Genomic DNA, 20,871 nt, shown 5'->3' with positions numbered 1-20,871 from the left:
TAGGTTTATTCCTGGGTACTTTATTTTTCTTGTTGCTATATCAAATGGGATTTTTTCCCCTGATTTCTGTTTTTGATATTTCATTGTTGGTATACATGTATACATCCCTTTGATTTCTGGATATTGACTTTGCATCCCCCGGTTTTGCCAAAATCACTTATTAGGTCGAGTAGTTCTTTGAGGGAGTCTCTAGGATTTTCTGTGTACACTATCATGTCATCTGCACACAATGACAGTTTTGTTTCCTCCTTTCCGATTTGGATGTCTTTTATTTCTTTTTCTTGTCTGAGTGCTGTGGCTAGGACTTCTAACACTATGTTGAATTAAAATGGTGAAAGTGGACACCCTTGTCTTGTTTCTGATCTTAGTGGGAAAGCTTTTGGGTTTTGCCCATTGAGAATGATGTTGGCTGTAGGTCTCTCATATGTGGCCTTTATTATGTTGAGGAATGCTCCCTCTATTCCCACTTCGCTGAGTGTTTTTATCATAAATGGATGTTGTACCTTATCAAATGCTTTTTCCATATCTATTGATATGATCATGTGATTTTTGTCTTTGCTTTTGTTTATGTGATGTATTATGTTTATTGATTTGTGAATATTGTAACATCCTTGCATCCTTAAGATGAACTCCACTTCATCATGGTATATAATATTTTTAATGTATTGCTGGATGAGATTTGCCAATATTTTGTTGAGGATTTCAGCATCTGTTCATTAGCAATATTGGCCTGTAGTTTTCTTTCTTCATTGTATCTTGATCTGGTTTTAGGATTAGGATGATGCTGTCTTCATGAAAAGTGTTTGGGAGTCTTCCCTCTTCTTGGATTTTTTGGAATAGTCTGTTAAAGATAGGGGCTAGCTCTTCCTTAAATGTTTTGTAAAATTCTGTCAAACCATCCCGTCCAGGGCTTTTGTGTGCTGGGAGTTTTTTTATTACTGCTTTGATTTCAATAGCTATTATTTATTGGTCTGTTGAAGCATTCTGCTTCTTCTTTATTCAGTTTTGGATTTTACCTATGTTTTCAATTTTCTTGGCATACAGTTCTTTATAGTAAAGAACCAAGGTTTGTGTGCAACCTGGTCCAACCTGGTTTGTGTGGTCTGTCTCAATCCCCAGTTGTTCCTCCCAGTTTATCTGTGGGTCCACCAGCCACCACCTTGCTGCAAATCTTCTCCACCCCGGCTTGCTGCTGGTCTCCATCCCTCCTACCAGTCTGGATGAGTGTTTCTTTAACTCCTTGGTTGTCAGACTTCCATACATATCTATCTTCTGGCAGTTCTGTTTATTTTTGTTTTTAAATTTGTTGTCCTTCTTTTGGTTGTGTGAGGAGGCAAAGTATCTATGTATGCCTCCATCCTGGCCGGAAGTTAACAGTATGTGATTTAGAGTAAGGCCCAGGACAATATGTAATTATCTAATCACTTGTACCTGTGGCAGTCACTATAATTTTTTACAAAAGAAAGCACAACTAGAAAGTTACCTTCAAGTGATTAGTGGGAAAATTATAAACAATACAAATGAACTCCTAGTCATGGTAGTTTGAAAAAAATACGAAGCTGCTGCCTTTCAGAGCTGGAGAACAAGCATGTTTTATTGTTCATCTTAATACATTGTATGTTTTAGGACTAGGACTGCTTGAAACCCTATTGTATATAGCAAGCATCTAACCCAGAGTCTTACATGAAAACCCTTTATTAAAATAATTTGCTAAGAATTAAAAAAATGAATAACTACAATACTGTAGCTATGATACAGTATTGGGATAAGTGTACTTTGGGAACCAAATTAACTCATTCAGGTTAGCATTTGGAAATGCACAGCATCTCTATTTCAGTGGGGGATACTGCATCACGAACACTGATACAGCTGCCAGTAGTGTCTCAGTCATGTGCCTCTTATCCCAAAGAGTGTTTTCTGTACCAGGAATGCAAATGGTTTCCTCTCCGACCTGTCAATAATAGTTACCTAGAATATCATTTTGAGAATTATGAGGCCACATTGTTGTCCATCAGGAAAAAAGCTAAAATAATTTAATGAGGTCTGCTGTGGACTTCCATGGGAGGAGAGTTTGGACAATCCACATTCCATGGGTTTGTCCCCCCTGTACTGTGCATTTCAGGAAGGCATGGAAAGTGCCCTTATTGCTCAGTGCTTAGCCAGCAACAAATTAGTTTTTGTTATATTGTCTCTTGGTAATCAGATTCCTTTAAACTTTAAATAATTTAGTTATTTTCTATAATCCATAGCTCTGCTCTTGGTTTAAAGGTAATGTCTTATTTCCAAAGGAAATAGATAGCAGTGAAGATGAAGACATTGTTGGACCAATGCCTGCAAAAGGACCCGTTAACTATAGTGTAACGACAGAGTTTGAAAAAAGGGCCCAGAGAATGAAAGAAAAACTGACCAAAGGAGATGACGTAAGTTTTTAACATACACTACTCTGAGAAATAAACTAACTAAATTAAAAATCTAAATTTTAAAAATAGACATTAAATAATACATATACAAGAGTGGAGCAATGTGAAACATGGTTTATTCTTGTATCATTATTTATTAATTATTGTATTTTTCCCCATACAAACAACTGTAAATATACTTTTGCCTCACCCTGTATATGTATGTATATATATGTGTGTGTGAAGGAAACTTAGTGGCTAGGTAACCCAGAAGCTGTAAAAAGAAAAGACTGGCAAATTTGCCTATTTAAACATTTTTATAAGGCAACTATAAAGAAGTCAAAAGAACAATAAATTAGATGAAAATATTTATAATGTATATGATGAAAACATTAATTCTATTAAATCCTTTGTCTTAAAGTCTGCTATTTAACTTTAAAGCTTCAATTGAAAAACATAGTCACTTATACAGCATTTTACACACGCACACATACGCTCTTTCCAGGCTACTGGGGTTTGGGTTTTTTTTTTTAACTTTCTGTTTCTCTTAAAGATTTCAGCTAAACCAGTTACAAGGGAGTTATGGATGACTGAGCTTCCTCCAGAATTTAAAGACTTTGGTCTTGGGCCCAGAACTTTTAAGAGAAGAACAGATGACAAATCTGAAGATCGATCAGTCTGGACAGATACTCCAGCTGACAGGGAAAGGAAGGCTAAGGTGAAAGTGTTTGTTCATGTATTTCTGTCCATGTTGGCTCTATTTGGAAAAGACATAAGGCAAAATATTTAAGGGTACTACTTTTTAAATTATGATTCCAAAAGGAAAAATACAGATTTCCCCTTGAAGAAAAGTGACACCAGTTGCTTACTATTTCCCAACAAACTATATCATTTAAATCTCTAGAAAACACTGAGGCATGGGTTTATTGATCTCATTTTATAGGAGAAACTAACCTCTGTGAGGTCAATTTTTCTGGTGTTACAATGCTGGTAGGTAATGAATAATAAATCTGTTGTATACTTTTCTAACTCGAAGCTCTTGGAATTAGGAATTTCAAAACTGGTCCTTATACAACATTATACTATCTCCATGACAAGGTATGTTTTAAAATATCTTGAAAGAAAACAAAGCCACAGATTAACCTAGATTCTTAAATGATGCATAATGACTCATGCTACTATCAAGATAAGCAAAAGCACTTTCACTAATAGTACTAAATATGCTATGATCTCACATGTGGAATCTAAAAAAAGGACAAAATTTTTTTTAAAAATCTGAGCCTGAGGTACAGGGGTGGACAAATAGGTGAAGGTGGTCAGAAGGTACCAATTTCCAGTTATAAAATGAGTAAGTTCTGGGGATATAATGTACAGCATGATGGCTATAGTTAAGAATACAGTACTGCATTTTTTAAAGTAGCTAGGAGACTGGATCTTGAAAGTTCTCGTTGCAAGGGAAAAAAATTTGTAACTGTTTAGCAATGGATATTAACTAAATTTATTGTGGCAGTCATTTTGCAATATATACAAATGTCAAATCATTACATTATACACCTGAAACTAATATGTTAGTTATACATCAATAAAAAATAAACACTTTCATTAATGCAGTAAGTAATTTACAAAATATATGCCCCCAAAAGTATGCATAAAATACATTATTATTTTTAAATTTTCTTTTCTTGAATTTTTCTGTTTATTTCAAAACACTCTGTTGTACATTAGCAGTTGAACCACTGTCCCCAGCACTACTACTTAAATTTATTCCATCCAAAGATTTTAATTCCCTTAGGACATCCCATTCAGATTTTAAATACTCTGCTAATTAGAGCCTTAAGATTTATAGCTTTATCAGTTCTGACTTAAACAGTTGCACAATTCTTTCTCTCGCTTGGTTTATCTTATTCATTAGTACCTAGAATTCTGTAACTATAAATTGTGTTACGGGCTTTCTATTGATTGCCAGTATAGAATGAAGAAAAAGCTCCTTAAGGAGCATTTATTTTAGTGGAGAATTGCTTGTGAAATAGTGTTATTGTTAAAATGAGAATAGTATGTTGAAGTCTCCTCATTTTTAGCATCCTAACCTGCATATGTGGTGGTGCTGTAAGTTCTCTATTGCCCTGAAGATTAAAGGAATCTGGAATTGTAATAGAAAGGTGAGGTGAACCAACACATGGGGGCAGAATAAGCAACAAAAGATGTGTAAACATGAGCCACACCTTTGAATGACAAGTGTCAGAAGGCCTAATCTTCCTTAACTGGTCACTTATACAAATAATATACTATTGGCATTTTTGTAATTTAGCCTTTAAGATTGTCTCCAAAAATACAATTAATTCCCTTGCTCACAGGGACTTTTTATTTGTGCCTACATTTATTTATGCATTTTTCTGTCCTTCTGTATGCAGGGAGTCTTCTTCAGAGAAAGATATCACAGGAAAGTGGAACAAATAGAAACTAGGCAGTACAATTTGAACTGAGTGATTTTAGGCCCTATGGCTGAATTCTTTAGATCTGGTCATTCTTTTCAGAGCTTAATGTAATGTTCAGTGTTTACAAAGGACTCATGAAGGAATTACTACTATCTCCTTAAATTTTATGTGGTACAGCATTACATCAGATAATACATACTTATATGTATTTGTGGTACCAAATAATATATATTATCACAGAGCTATTCATTTTCTGGTATTTTTGATCCTGTGTAAAAGTTGATGACTGATTTTTTATTTTTGTAACATCATTGTTGTTTCCTTTTTTTAAAAAATATGTTTAATAGGTTCATCTAACCTTTTTATATTTGATTGTGCAGCATACATCTCCCATATCACTCACGTTCTCACATTCACTTAGGCAACATTACCTAAAAGAAGTAAAATTGTTCTTTAGAAAGAAATAGCAGTGTGATGTATAAAATAATTGAATAAGATATGTTATATTCTCACCTCCCAGTCTTGACTGGATCAATTAACTCTTCAATAGTCAGGTTTTTATCTCCATCTACCATAACATCATTTTTCTCTGAATATTTACAATTAGAAGCATCGGTTTTCTGGGAAATGTTTTATGAAAAATAAGAATTAAATTATTCCTATGTTTTTAATGTAGTTTATTAAATACAATGTCATTTTAGTCCATTATAAAGAAAAAAATTATGTAAGATTCTCATTAGTTTTCTTAAGCAAATAGCAGCAGTATAAAAATACATTTTGAGAACAATGGTTTTCAGTTGTTTTTTATGTTTATTTTCTTCATTTCTGGTTGGGACTATATTCTCCAGAATTTTTTTTCTAACTAGAATTTGTTGGAAATTTACATACATACATACGTACTTCAGGTAAATTTGTGTGTGTTCTATGGGAAATGTTGTTTTTTATCTTAATTTCAAATTCCAGTTGTTCATTGCTGGTATATTTTGTATATTGGCCTTGTGTCCTGCAGCTTTGTTGCACCTGCTTACTATTCCAAGAGTGTTTGTGTTGATTCGTTGAGGTTTTCTACATAGAAAGTTTGTCATCTGTGCATATAGTTTTATGTTTTCCTGTCTGTACACCTTTTGTTTTTTCTTAATTTGTTTCCTCAAAAAGTAACTTACCAAGTTTTGAAAATATAATGCAAGATTTCTTTTTAAGCCTTATTTTATCTTTAACATTTTATTATAGTTTGTCAAACTGATGCCTGAGATCAAAAAATTGGTGATTCTTCTATTTCATTGGATAGAGTTGTTATTTTTTGTTGTTGTTGTTTCCAGGAAAATCTTAGATTATCAACAGACCTCTGATCAGGTATATTAACATGTGGTGGGAAGAGGTTCAACAAGCCTGGCTTATTAGTTTAGTCTCTAATTACTTGATCTGAGTAAAAATTACAGTTTTCCTTTTTATTGTCCCTTAATTATATGGTTCAGTAATGTGTTATCTGTGCTTGTTCCTCAGGAGACACAAGAAGCAAGGAAGTCACTCAGTAAGAAGGATGAAGAACATATATTGTCAGGAAGGGAAAAGAGATTGGCTGAGCAGGCATCCTCATACAATGTAAGTCATGGAATAAAATACATAACCTTTTATGTTTTTCTATCTTTTAATGCTCCTCATTTTTTCCTTTTCTTGTTTCTCTTTTATATGTCTTCTCTTTATCTGTCTTTTTCTATATATCTGTTCTGAAAAATATTGAACTCTGTCATGTATGTATTTATATAAAATCTTTTGTGTAGCGTTTTTTAACTGATCTCATATAATAGTCTTAGTTCATTTTTTATGTAAGTTACATATCAGAAATTTAACTTTTAGCGATCAATAGCATGTGATCAGAAAGTAAGAACCCTACTAACTCCTAGAGAACCTAAGTACATACATTTTTTTAATTATAAGCAGATTTGGAATATTTGATGTAAAGATTTAAGTATGGGAGAAAAATGTTTTTAAAACATTTTTAATGTTTTAAATGTTTTTAAATGTTTTTAAAACATTTTAAAAATGTTTTTAAAACATTTTTAATGTTTTAATATGGTTCAATCTAAATTTATAAAGTGAGGAAGTCAGTACACATTTGGCATAGCATTATTTTGTTATATTCTCTTAGTTGAAGAAAAAAAAAAAAAAGAAGAAGAAAAACTGTCCTGGCACACTAGCTCAGTTGGTTAGAGCATCACCTGGATATGCCAAGGCTGAGGTTTGATCCCTGGTCATGACACATACAGGAATCAACCAATAAATAGAACAACAAATTGATGTTTCTCTCTCTCTCCTTTCCTCTCTGTTTCTAAAATCCATTTTTAAAATTTTTCTTTTAATTTTTTAAATATTCCATTTTTAAAAAATGGTGTTTCAGTTCAAAGAATAAATGTGAATCACTGAGCCCATTGGCCCCTGAAAGGTGTTGTGTTCAGGAAAATTACCTTCTGTTCCCAAGACATTAATTAATAAAAAGTTCCATAAATGTGAAAAATATAATGAAAATGATTTCTTGGACATGCAGACCAATATCACAAACAGTGAAGCTGAAAACTGACAAGCTCAAAAGTCACATCTCAACAAAATTAAAAGTGTCACTATCACTTAAGCCATATTCTCTGACTACAAAGAATTTAAGTTAAAATTCAGATAACTTAAAAGTCTGTACAAGAAGTCAGAAAAATTTAAACTTTGTATCAAAGAAGACGTGATAATGGATGTTAGAAAATACCTAAACCTGAATGATACAGAAATATAACATATTAAGATATGTGAGATGCAATATAAAGTAGTACTTAGATGCAAAGTTTATAGCCATAATGAGTTATGTTAGAGAAAAAGAATAGCTGAAAATTCACAAGCTGTGCTTTTTCCAAAAGAACACTTTTATAAAACTAAACCTATACCCACCCTATGACTGTGCAGCTCCATCCCTGGGCATTTATATAAAACATGAAATGAAAATATGTCCACAGGAAGACTTGAACATGCTTTATTCGTAATAGCCTCAAGAAAAGACTTATATAAGAATATTCATGGATGCTTTATTTACAGTAATTAAATTTGTGAACAGCTCAGGTGCCCAACAAAGAGAAAGAAAAACCAAACTGTATACAATGAAATACTACTGGGCAATAAAAAGGAACAGGTTACAAATAAATGTGATAACGTGAATAAATCTTGAAGTCATTATGCTAAGTGGAAAAGGTCTTATACAAAAATTCCTATACAAGTCCACACTCTGTGATTACATTTGTAAGAAACTACAATAAGCAAAATGAATCTATGGTAGAAAAACATCACAGTAGTGGTTATTGGAGTGGGAATGTGAGAATTGAGCATATACAATTATATTACATTACAATTGAGTAGGAAGGGGCATATAGAGCTTTCCAGGGTGATAGAATTTTCCGAGTCTTGATAATAATTTGAATTCTAAAACTTAGTAAATGTAATATTAAGATTTGTGCATTTTATTGTATATAAATTTACCTGAAAGAAAAATTTGTAAACAAATACTGAACTCTGGCTAATGAAATGAGTGATGAAGTACTTAGGGGAACATGTAATGACGTATGCAATTGACTTTAAAATGCATTTAAAAATTAGGATTTTAATCTCATACTGAAATTTTGGTTACTTGTAAGATACATTTTTCAAAATATTAATATAGTCTTAAGACTAAATCATCATATAATTCTCAGTTTTGATAAATTGAGCACTATTCTTTTTGAAAAATTTATTTAGAGAGAAGATGGAAGGGAGAAAGATAGGGAGAGAAACATTGATGTGTAAGAAACATTGCTAAGTTGCCTCTTGTACATGCCCCAACCTGGTCTGGACCCATAATCCAGGCACTAGCCCTGGCCAGGAATCTAACTGGTGACTTTTTGCTTTGTTGGACGTTGCTTAACCAGCTGAGCCACAAGGGTCAGGGCCAAGCACTATTTAAAATATTAACATGAAGCTCTGACCAGTATGGCCCAGTGAGTTGAGCATCATTCCGCAAACTGAAAGGTCTCCCGTTGGGTTCCAAGTCAGGGCACATGCCTGGGTTGTGACCCAGTACAAGAGGCAATCAATCGATGTTTCTCATACAACACTGTTTCTCTCACTTACTTTCTCCCTCCCTTCCTCTCTTTAAAATTAAATAAATAAAATCTTTAGAAGTAAATAAAATACTACCATGAAAACAAAATAACCAAACTAGAATCTTAGCTTGAATTTTCAAAAGTTACTATGAAACTGTCCCATTAACATAAATTGCTCTGGCTTTTTATAATTTCTTATAAAATAAATTTCAGTATGAGCTTATATAAATAATAAATAATATTTATTTTTATTTTGTTAGATGAATAAATTGGGTAAATCATCAAATTGGCATTTCGCAAATTGATTTCTACATGAATTGGCCTTCAATGTGAGTTTTAGCGAATTGACTACTTCTAGATGTTTTTATTGTTGTTGTTTTTTATAGTTCTGGCACTAGTGTGGTCATTTGTGTCACAGCATGCAAAGTATGCTAAACCCGAGAGTGCACCTGAAACAGCTGATACAACAAATCCAAGACCTTGAATTGTTTGAATGGATTATAATAGTCCAATGGTTTGATGTATATCCCTTCTTTTTTTCTCCTCACCCAAGGACATACTTACTGATTTTAGAGAGAGAAGTAGAGAAACATCAATTGGTTGCCTCTCATACACGCTCTGACAAGAGACCAAATCCATAACCTTTTGGTTTGGGGACGATGCTCCAACCAACTGAGCCACACTGGCCTGGGCTTCTCCTGTCTTTATTCATGTTTAATTTATTAAATTTACTAATAACAGATGCTCTTTGACTTAACAATGGGGTTACATCCTAATAAATCCATCATAAATTGAAAATATCATTAAGTCAAAAATGCATTTCAAACATCTAACATACCAAACATCACAGCTTAGTCTAGCCTACCTTAAGTGTGTTCAGAACACTTATATGTGCTTACAGTTGGGCAGAATCATCTAACATGAAGCCTGTTTTATAATATAGTATTGAATATCTCACATAATTATGCATATCACTTGTAAAGTCAAAAAATCATAAATTGAAACATTTTATGTCAGGACCTGTCTGTACAGGGGATCAGTAAATTGAAACCTGCCATTTTTGTTTACTTTTTGTTACTTTTTGTACAGTTTTGCTCATCCTTTTTCTCAGTAGGGGCTCTAGATAAAGTAGGGCCTCTACAACTTCATTTTTTCTCACATCTCCTTCAAACTTTGTTGTCTATTTTCTTCAGCTTTTTAATATCTTCAGGCCTTCCCCTTCCAACTTTTTTTTAAAGATTTTATTTTTATTTATTTTTAGAGAGGGAAGGGAGGGAGAGAGAGAGAGAGAAAAACATCAATGTGCAGTTGCTGGGGACCTGGCCTGCAACCCAGGCATGTGCCCTGACTGGGAATTGAACCTGCGACACTACCTTCCAACTTTTGATAGACTGTCTAGACACCTTCATCACTGTAGTTGCATTAGTGAATTATTTTCTAATTAATGGGAAAAGAGGAAAATGTGGAGAAATGGTATGAAAAGATCAAGTTTTTATAGTATTGTTTTTTGCACTTATATATTCATATATAATTATATTACATTATAATTCCCCATCCTAAAATTAACCATATTCTACTTCTCTTTTGTGATGTCATTCCAGTTCTTTCTATTAATACCAAACTACCAGAAAGAGTAATCTACACAGGGGATTCCACAACTGATGGGTACCCTGTATAAGAACCTGGGTGATTTTTAAAAGCACAGGTTGCTGAGACCCACAGTTGATGATTATCATTCACTAAATATATGGTGAGACTCAGGAATCTTCTCTTCAACCAGTCAGCAGTGGAGACCAGTGACCTTCAAGTGTTTCTGCTTTGGAATCTCCTAAAAGAAACCTTTTACTTGACATCTTAAATTTTATATTATAAGTTTCAATATTTATCAGAGAGAATTTATAGTATTCATATGACTCTATTAAATGTTTTAAATGGAATCTAAATACCAACACAATTCAGGATATATCAGTATTTGTGAAAAATATATAAAATACAAAATATATAAAATAAACAAGTACTTCCTTAACAGTTGGAAATTTTATTTCATCCTTTTTTCTCTTTGAGTTCATAATTTTATTTCTGCCCTGCCACATAATTTCTGTCCTAATGGAATTTACTATTATACTTGAAAGTTTTTCATCATTATATTTGATAAGTTGCATTTTACTGCAACAAAAATATGCACATAAATTGAAATTGAAAGTTTTAAAAAGAATTTCTGTGTCTTAAAATGTTTATGCTTTTAAAAAATTTCTGGATTAAATTATAATTTCAGGTGATCAAAACAATGTAAACAGGCCCTGGTAGCTAGGTTGGTTAGAACGTCATCCTGATATGCCATGGTTGTGGGTTTGATCCCCAGTCAGGGCACATATAAGAATCTACCAAGTAATGCATAAATAGGTGGAACAACAAATTGATATTTTTCTCTCTGTCTTCCTCCCTCTCTCTCCTTTCTTTTCTCCCTAAAATCAAAAAATAAAATTAAAAATTAAAAAAGCAATGGAAACATGGCAAATTTTGGTAAATAATTATGAATTGTAAAAAAGTAAAATGTACATTTCACTTAATCTCCTTTTTTAAAGTATATTTTATTGAGTATGCTATTACAGTTGTCCCATTTTTTCCTCCTCTTTATTCCCTTCCATCTTGCACCCTGCCCAACAGCATTCCCCTCTTAATTCATGACTACGGGTCATACTTATACTTTCGTGGCCTTCTCCATATCCCATACTATTCTTAACCTGCCCCTGTCTATTCTTTACCTACCATTTATGTTTCTCATTCCCTGTACTTTTCCCCCATTTTCCTCTCTCACCCTCCACACTGATAACCCTCCATGTGATCTCCATTTCTGTGATTCTGTTCCTGTTCTTGTTGTTTGCTTAGTGTGTTTTCATTTTTGTTTTGTTCTTTTAGGTTTGGTTGTTGATATCTGTGATCAAGCTGTTGATAGGTTAGGTTGTCATTTTACTCTTCATAGTTTTGATCTTCTTTTTCTTAGATAAGTCCCTTTAACATTTCATATAATAAGGGCTTGGTGATGATGAACTCCTGTAACTTGACCTTATCTGAGAAGCACTTTCTTTGCTCTTCCATTCTAAATGATAGCTTTCCTGGATAGATAATCTTGGATGTAGGTCCTTGCCTTTCATGACTTGGAATACTTCTTTCCAGCCCCTTCTCACCTGTATAGTTTCTTTTGAGAAGTCAGCTGATAGTTTTATGAGCACTCCTTTGTGGTAATTGTCTCCTTTCCTCTTGCTGCTTTTAAAATTCTCTCCTTACCTTTAATCATGGGTAATGTAATTATGATGTGCCTTGGTGTGTTCTTCTTTGGGTCCAACTTCTTTGGGATTCTCTGGGCTTTCTGGAAGTGTATTTCCTTTGCCAGATTGGGGAAGTTCTCTTTCATTATTTTTTTCAAGTGAGTTTTCAATTTCTTGTTCTTCCTCTTCTCCTTCTGGCATCCCTATGATTCTGATATTGGAATGTTAAATGTTGTCCTGGAGGTTCCTAAGCCTCTCCTCGTATTTTTTTTTGAATTCTTGTTCCTTCACTTTGTTCTGATTAAATGTTTATTTCTTCCTTCTGCTCCAAATCCTTGATTTGAGTCCTGGTTTCCTTCCCTTCACTGTTGTTTCCCTGTATATTATTCTTTATTTCATGTTGCATAGCCTTCACTTTTTTCTCTATTTTGCAGCCATATTCAATTATGTCTGAGCATCCTGGTTACCAGTGTTTTCAACTCTGCATCTGATAGTTTGGCTATCTCATCATCACTTAGTTCTGTTTTGGAGTTTTGATCTGTTCTGTCGTTTGGTTCATATTTCTTCATCTCAGCGCATCTGTTTCTTGGTAAGAGGTGGAGCCTTAGGTATTCACAAGGGTGGGACAACCCACTTTGCTGGGTTGTAGTGCTATCTGTAGGGGGAGTTCAGAGAGGGAACAGTGCCACTTGCTCGGCTCTTGGCTGGCTTTCAGTCACTTCCTCTGCTACCCATAAGCAAATTGGTGCTGATTTCGTGTGGATGGTTTTATGTATGTTCTAGGACCCTGTGGGTCTCTCCAACGAACTCTCCTGTGAGGCTGGGAGTTTCTCCTGCAGCCTTAACCCCCGAGGATTTTCGCAGCTGGAGGTTTTGTGGCTTTATTTTCCCATGCTGGAACCCTGGTTTGTGTGGTCTGTCTCGATCCCCAGTTGTTCCTCCCAGTTTATCTGCACACAAATGTGGTACTGCCAACTGCTGTCTTGCCCTTGTGGTCCTCTAGCCACAGCTTTGCCATGTGTCCTCTCTGCCCCAGCTGCCCATCTCCACTGTTGCTACCATTCTGAATGAATGTTTCTTCTTTAATTCCTTGGTTGTTTGTTTTTAAATTTGTTGTTGTCTTTCGTTTGATTGAGCAAGGAGGCAAAGTTTATGTACCTGCAGCTCCATTTTGATCAGAAGTCCTCATTTAATCTCTTAATGAAAGACTTTTTTTCTACTTAGTTCCTGATATGTGGATGAGTGTTACTTAATGCTAGAATAAGACAGGTTTCAGCATCAAATGTGTTCTATTGTTTGTTTTTGTAGGTAAGTGAGTTTTATATTTAAGAGTTAAGATACCATTTTTACATAAAGATGTAGGGCACCCTGGCCTGGTGTGTTGGTAGATTGAGCACTGGCCTGTGAACTAAAAAGTCTTAGGTTCAATTCCTGGTCAGGGCATATGCCTGGGTTGCCAGCCAAGTCCCTGGTTGAGGGCATGCAAGAGGTGACTGATCAATGTTTCTCTTGCATATTGAAATTGCTGTCCCTCCCTTTCTCTCTGTTCCCCCCCTCTAATAAATAAATAAATAAATAAATAAATAAATAAATAAATAAAATCTTTGTAGAAATAAAGAAGTGGATGAGATGGAAAACAGTTAATTACAACATCATTCAGTTCTTTAAACAATTTCTGAGTTATTTACTTAAACCTCATAGCAACTTGTTAAATATTAATGATCTCTCTCTTGATTGTCAGCTATACACTTCAGTCTTTTTCACTTTGATCCTATTAGTTTATTATCTCTTTCTCTCTTTCCAAATCTGGGTAATGGGAATAATAACTCTTAATTTACAGAGATATGGTGAGGATTACAATACAGTAAATTCTCAGTGAATCTTGCTAACATTTATTGGGAGATTCTTATGTGCCTAACACTGTTAAAACCTTTGTATTCATTAGATTATTTAGCTCCTCCCTCACCCAAAATATTTTAAAATTATTATTATCATTTCATACATGAGAAATTGAGGGCTTAAATTACATGTCTAAGTCACCAGAGTTGAAAACAGCAGGACCATCATTGAAACCCAGATTTTCCTGAGTTCGGAACTTAAGTTATTAGCTACTTCTCCATGCTGTATATATTGATAACCTATTTTTCCTTAGCATGATTTGAATTTTGACCTAGTATTTTATTAAAATAAAGAACCAGAAAGTACTTGAGTTGCAAATCAATTTTTTTCTAAAAACTTTATCAGGATTTACTTATGAAATGACTTATGGAGGATTGGGAAAATGGAAACAATGCTAACTTAAATGTTTACTTATACAACGTCATTTGTACTTTCCGCTAAAACCGTATAGTTTCAGATTGTGCTCATTCATTTATAGGGAATGACTACCACATAACCTGACAAAGTCAGTTCTGGTTGTCAAATCAGCCAAGGCAGACTTAACTTTCTGTCAGAAAACCTGACTCCATTTTTCCATTCAAATAGATGTGTTAATCATCATTCCTGTAACTATTCTGAATTCTAAAGTAGGTAAACCATGAATTTATTTGTCTTCTATGTGAAATAGGATGCTTCCACCTTCAACATTTCTTACAAATGCCTTGTTACTTTGCTTTCACTGAGCTGTCTTCAGATGACTCTTTGCTGTCAAATATATTTTTTAACCGGGCAGGGCCTGGAAGAGGTTATATTAAGCAAAAATCACCCTTTCTTCCATTGCCCCACTCTTCAGTATACCTGAACTCAGAACATTCCAACAACAGCAGAAACGCCCATTTTAAAAATACCTTACACTTTTAAGAGAAATATGTTTTAAACAGAAAAGACACTAAGTCCTTCCTTGATGAGAGGATGTTCACTTATACTAGTATTTCAGGGTTTTTTGTTTGATGCCCTGGACACTTGGTCTCCCAGGTGGTGTTCTGTAAGAAGACACTGAAAGACCTCACCTTTGTTAAATGGGAAGAGGCTGTAACAAAACAGGAGCCATTCTCATAAGATGCATTATTGGGCAAGTCTATTTTAAGTAAGACTACATGAAGAAGTTGAGAATCATGAGTGGATAACCTTAAAATTATCCATGCCTTCATACACCATGGCATCCAGTCTGTGTAACCCAGGGATACAAATATCCCAGTTTGAAGGCTGCTAGTCAGTACTACCTGTATCTTGTCCTGCATCCCACTCCCTGCTGCTTTCATCCAGGGACATTCTGTCTTTTACTTCAATACTAAAAGATTCATAATGAATCTCTTAAGTTATGAAACCAATTGCCTTTGCTCACGCTCATCTTACTATATAGATGTTAAAATGTAAACACTTCCCCCAACTAAAAAAGGAAGAAAATGAGAAAGGTAAGAAAAAGAACACAAAACTGAACAGAACAAAAGTTCTCTTGTGTAGGGAACATGCCAGCATGTCCTGCAGAGGCCTTGAACTGTGTCACCTCCGTGCTGTTATTTTTCTGGTTTCCCCTTGTTTTTACTTCAGCCTGGCAGTGCCATTCCCTTCCTGGTCACTTGTGTAAGCTTCACGGACCACAACGTCCATAAAGCTTTAACCAGGCTGGCAAGTGAGAATATAATTGCTCTTTCTTTTTCCCCCAGGTTCTTGGTTTGGACTCTAATTTTGGTACATCACACAGTGCTTTTCGTTATGATTATTTAAACATTTGTCTCCTCTCTGTCTTGCTCTTTTCCTGTGTGTGGCATGCAATTACTTGATGCTTTCATTGAGTTGAATTAGCCTCTGCTACATATTTTCTTCATAGATGCTGTCTTGGAATTTGAAAAACCTGTTGGGGTTTATAAATAGCCCTCCTTAATGTTCACCATTACTACTTAACTGTTTTGTTTCACTATCGTATTCTGTCAATAATCCACACAAACTAAGATTTTTATTTTCTCCTGCTTTCCCCAGGAATCAAAAAGATCAGAATCTCTTATGGACATTCATCAAAAAAAAATAAAGAATAAATCTGCTGAAGATAAAACTAAGCCCCAAGAAAGAATACCATTTGACCGTGATAAGGATCTTAAGGTTAATCGGTTTGATGAAGCTCAGAAAAAAGCCCTAATTAAAAAATCTAGAGAACTAAATACCAAATTTTCACATGGCAAAGGCAGTATGTTTTTATAAGTAAGTATATTTCAGTGAGGTATATTTTTATACTGATAAATTTGAACTTCTCTAAAAATAAACTTTGTCTATAAATAGTTAAGTGCAAAACCTATTTCTTTTTATAATAAAGTAGATTATAAACCTGTACATCTTTTTTATAAGAAAACTGATTTTTGAAAATTCAGCCTTCGTGGGCTTAAAAATGTGGTTTATAGAAAAGGAGTCTTGTTCTCATAATAAGCTAACAGGGCATTGCTATTAAAAATGCTAAAATAAAAGTTTAGTTTATGAGAAATGGAAAGTGTGGTTTAAAGATTGGGTAAATATTCATGGTTTATTAAAGGATGAAGAAAGGTTTGCTAGTAGTCTTTTTATGTTAAATAAGATCACAATTAGAAAAAGTTCACTGCCTTTAAAGGTTCTCAATAAGATTAGGTTCAAAACCATTACATCATTCATTTATAGCCAGAACTGGCAAGGGTTCATAATAGTGATGAAGGAATTACATAAAAACTAATGCTCCTTCTTAAAATTTTTTAAGATTTTTTTTCAATTATATGAAACCTACATCAATATTAAAATGTGGCTTTACGGGAAAACACAGTTAAAATTGGAAATATTTTCCAACTTACTGAATTTTCTTATTCTTACTTCAGGGGGACTTCTCTGTGCAATGAAGAAAAGTTGAAGAACACTCTTATCTGTTGGTCCACTGTTATTACTTTTTTGTAAGTTACTTACTATTAGAGATTACTTTAGTCTTAAAAACCATACAAACTCATCTTGTTCTCTGCATCCTTAAAATCATGTGGAAGCATAACATAATATCAGTGTTTCTTATGTAGAACAGAATTTTATGTGTTTGGCTTCCAAGAAAGTATTGGCTTTTCTTCAAATAATTATTCTGAGGATTCCCCCGACCATGCCCTAATTTTTGTGATGTGTCCCAAGTATCCTCTTAGATCTGGTCAGGACTATCTGAAGACTGGACCTCCTCGTTGGATGTTATTAACCTACCCTAGAGCAAGTGTGTCCAGTACTTAGAGTAAATCCAAGAATTTGAAATTGTTTGGCTATTCCCTTTCAACTGCAAGGAGTGAATACATATTTACATGAAAAAAGTACATATGGAGAATTTGACTGTTTCATTAACAGTTTGTTTATTTGGGCACTCAGGGCTTTTTATTTGTGGTTTGTGTTTTCTGGTGTGTTTAAGTCAGAAAGGAATCTCTGTTATTTCATGTTCTAAGGAAAAAGTATTTGATTTTTTTTCAACTTTAATAAGTATTTATAGGGGAGGCAATCTGAGGAACAAGACACATCAGTGCCCACGAGCAGTGTGGAGTCTAAGACACAGCTCTGTGACCTCACCCAAAGCTTTCTAAGTCTTTAAACTCTGCTTTGAGATGATCTTACTTTATCCATTTATATTTAACAAAGTTTAGCTAATTTATTGGGGACAGATCTTTTATATCAGTCATGAATAACCTTTTTTGAAAAAAATGAAACTCGGTAATCATAACCACACTAATGGAGCATTATAAGTTTGTAATGCTATAATAAGTACTGCCTCTTTAGATGTTAAATAGAAAATTCTAAATGGTTAAAGCCTAAATTCAAATTCTGTAAAGTTATATTTTCTTACAGATTAATCTTAGCCCTTCTATTAGTTCTGTGTTCTAGTTTTGATAAAGCACAAGGTTTTAATGGGAAAAGATTCTGATTCCTAGTTATTTAGGCTCTATGAAAAATTGAGTAAACTGTTCAGAGAATAGTAAAAATTATTCTTCTTTTAATCATAGCAGTATAGTGATATTTTCCATTACATCTATGTAAATAGTAGCCTACTCAAGGAGTGTTGTTATTAAAAAGATGAATTATTCTCCTAAGTAAATTCATGTAAAGGCTTCTTGTTAGAGTTGAACAGAGCTACCTTTTGACCAAAGGTGTCATTTTTAGTCGGCAGTATTGTATAAACACAAAACTTTGTTGCAAGAGTATCCATTGCTTCCATTTAATTTTATTATAATTTTTTTCCTCAATAAAAGGAAGAAATGTTTTCTATTTCCTCATCCCTCTATAGATTCCTAACATATATTTTTGGGAATTTTGGTATTTTTAAAGTAAAAATGTCATCTGTGGTTACTTATTTTTGCTTTGTTTTTATTCTAAAGGGATAGGGATATTTCTATATTACGTACTTAACTATTTCTTCACTCATACATGGAGTGTCCATGACCTTCGCAAAAGTAGGAAAAGCCTCTTCTTTCCATGAGCTACATACAACCTTATTGCCACCTTGGATCTAATGTTCTTTCATGCCACCCTGAGTACAGTTTTAATAAAATGTAAGAACAGACCAGAGTGCCTTTGCCCCCATGGAGAGTCTAAACCCAATATGACAACAATGGCAATAAAAGAGCAGAGTAACTGTTGCATAGAATGGAAAGGTATTCATTTCATCTCCTCTTCTCTTCCAGGCTGCAAAAGCCCTCATTAAATCAAGTCTCCTATCAATCAGGTAGAAAATTGAGATTGCTGACATTTTCTAATAAGAACTTTTTAATATACTTCACCTTAGCCAAATTTTATAGAACTTCTGCAATTTAAAAATGAAAAACAAGACCTGGCCAGGTGTCTTGGTTAATTGGAGCACTATCCCACAGCAAAAGGTTGCAGGTTTGATCCCCCAGTGGGCATGCACGGGAGGCAACCAACTGCTGGATGTTCATTCTCATTCTCAATCTCCCTCCCCCTGCCCCAATACCCCCCTCTCTCTCTAAAATCAGTAAACACATCCTTGGGCAAGAATTTAAGAAAAATAATGAAGACAAAGAGCAACACTAAGTTTAAAAAGTAAAGCAGCTACTTTACATTCTTTACTGTTAAAGGTAACAGACATTTAAGTTTATTGTGCCCGCTGTTATATATTTTGTTCTCTAAATTGTCATCTGAAATAAATGTAGAGGCTTCAAAGAGTAACCATATTACTGGTAAATAAATGGGGGAGTTGGTGGCTAAATCCATAAGAATGGTTTATCAGATAAATCAAATCCTTTTTATATTGGGCAAAATGTTGTAAATTAAGCCCTACTCAAAAAACAAAAAAGCACATCTTCCTGAGTAAATTTTTAATCTTATAGTCAGTGAGAATATAAAATGATGCACACTTTTTATATTAATTATGTACCACAATGTAACAAGTTGCTACAAAGCTTAGGAACTCAAAGCAAGAAACATCTGTCATTTCACAGTTTTTGTGGGACAGGGATCCAGGAACTGATTACCTTACCACCCCGGAAGGACCATGTGTATTTGGGGATGGTCTTTGCAGGCTCAAGCAGGGAGGGAGAACCAACTTAATCTTGCTTGGACATAGGAACCACTTGACATTTAATCACTTGAACATTTAATGGTTTTTTGAATTAATAGTTTGTTTTATAAGTGAGATTGAGATTTACATGGTACTGAGGCTTATGTGCTTCAGATAAAGTGTTATATATAAATTATTGATCCAAAAACATACTTTTTGTTTCTTATACACAGTGGATAATGTATAATTACTGAGATATGTAGGGTCATGGGAGATAGTTTTTAAGACTCTTTACAGTAGCCTTTATCACTTCTCTTTTCAGTTTTTTCATGATAATGTCAGGGGGGAAAATTCTCTATTGAGTTAGATGCCTAAGAGGAAAAATTAACATGGAGAAAAGTGGTTAGAGATTGTACCTATGTAACATCAAAGCCAAGTCTTCTGTTTCAGAATATTAACTTATTTTCTTTGATTTATGATGCCATCATATCATTGAAGTCTGCAGTTAAAAAAGGTTGTGCATTTCTTATCGTAAGAGAGGTATGTATTGTATTTTGCAGCTGAAAAAATTAACTGTGACTATAGTATATAAAAAACTAAACAGCTGTACACTGTCCTTTTCAGTCTTTTCATTTTGAAGTTTAAAATTAAAAGACTTTTTAGAAAAGAAGAATTTCTGAGGTGAAAAATTTCACCTGTATGTATAAGTAAAATTTCATCTATATGTAAGTTGTGGTCTTTTATTTTTGTTTCATTTGTCTTAATATTATTAGCTCATCTGAGACAGGCAATATTGGTAAAGAGAATATCCTGTAAAGATTCCTCTGTCCAACCAGATCACTGTGGGCTATTGTGAAATCTTTCACCTCAACTTACTTGTCAGGTTTTCATTATCCCAATATAACTGTGTAACTGTTTATTTAAAAATGGAAGATAGACAAATGCTATTAAGAGCACCAAGGCACAAAAGGGGCTGTACTGGGTTCTTAGCAAGATTTCCATGGTTCTGGTTCTGGCCAAGATGGAGGCGTAGGTAAAGACCCTTCACTTCCTTGCACAACCAAAAGGAGAATAACAACCAATCTAAAATCAGTAAACAACCAGAAGTGCCAGAAGATCAAACTGCATAGAACTCCAACAACAAAGGAATTAAACAGTCAACCAGACCAGTAAGATGGGTGGACAGAGAGACCCGTGGCTAGGCAGTGGACCACGCAGGTGGGG

The 20,871-nt window shown here is 34.1% G+C and overlaps 1 protein-coding gene across 1 annotated transcript in view; it reads left to right on the top strand.

Annotated features, from left to right (window-relative positions):
* Window positions 1–20,376, top strand: part of GPALPP1 (GPALPP motifs containing 1) — a 37,891-nt gene extending 17,515 nt beyond the window's left edge. Inside the window, exons 5-9 of the mRNA XM_045839054.1 lie at window positions 2,289–2,420; window positions 2,953–3,117; window positions 6,338–6,436; window positions 16,134–16,352; window positions 16,991–20,376. Of these exons, the coding sequence (XP_045695010.1) occupies window positions 2,289–2,420; window positions 2,953–3,117; window positions 6,338–6,436; window positions 16,134–16,352 (615 nt within the window). The 3' untranslated portion in view covers window positions 16,991–20,376. The remainder of the gene's footprint in view (window positions 1–2,288; window positions 2,421–2,952; window positions 3,118–6,337; window positions 6,437–16,133; window positions 16,353–16,990) is intronic.
* Window positions 20,377–20,871: the final 495 nt, after the last annotated feature.

Source organism: Phyllostomus hastatus, unplaced genomic scaffold (assembly GCF_019186645.2).
Source record: "Phyllostomus hastatus isolate PE091 unplaced genomic scaffold, TTU_PhHast_1.1 phas_contig_29, whole genome shotgun sequence".
In the NCBI taxonomy this organism is placed as follows: Eukaryota; Metazoa; Chordata; class Mammalia; order Chiroptera; family Phyllostomidae; genus Phyllostomus; species Phyllostomus hastatus.
The sequence above is the reverse complement of the archived record's forward strand: the minus strand, read 5'-3'. Positions and strand labels throughout refer to the sequence as shown.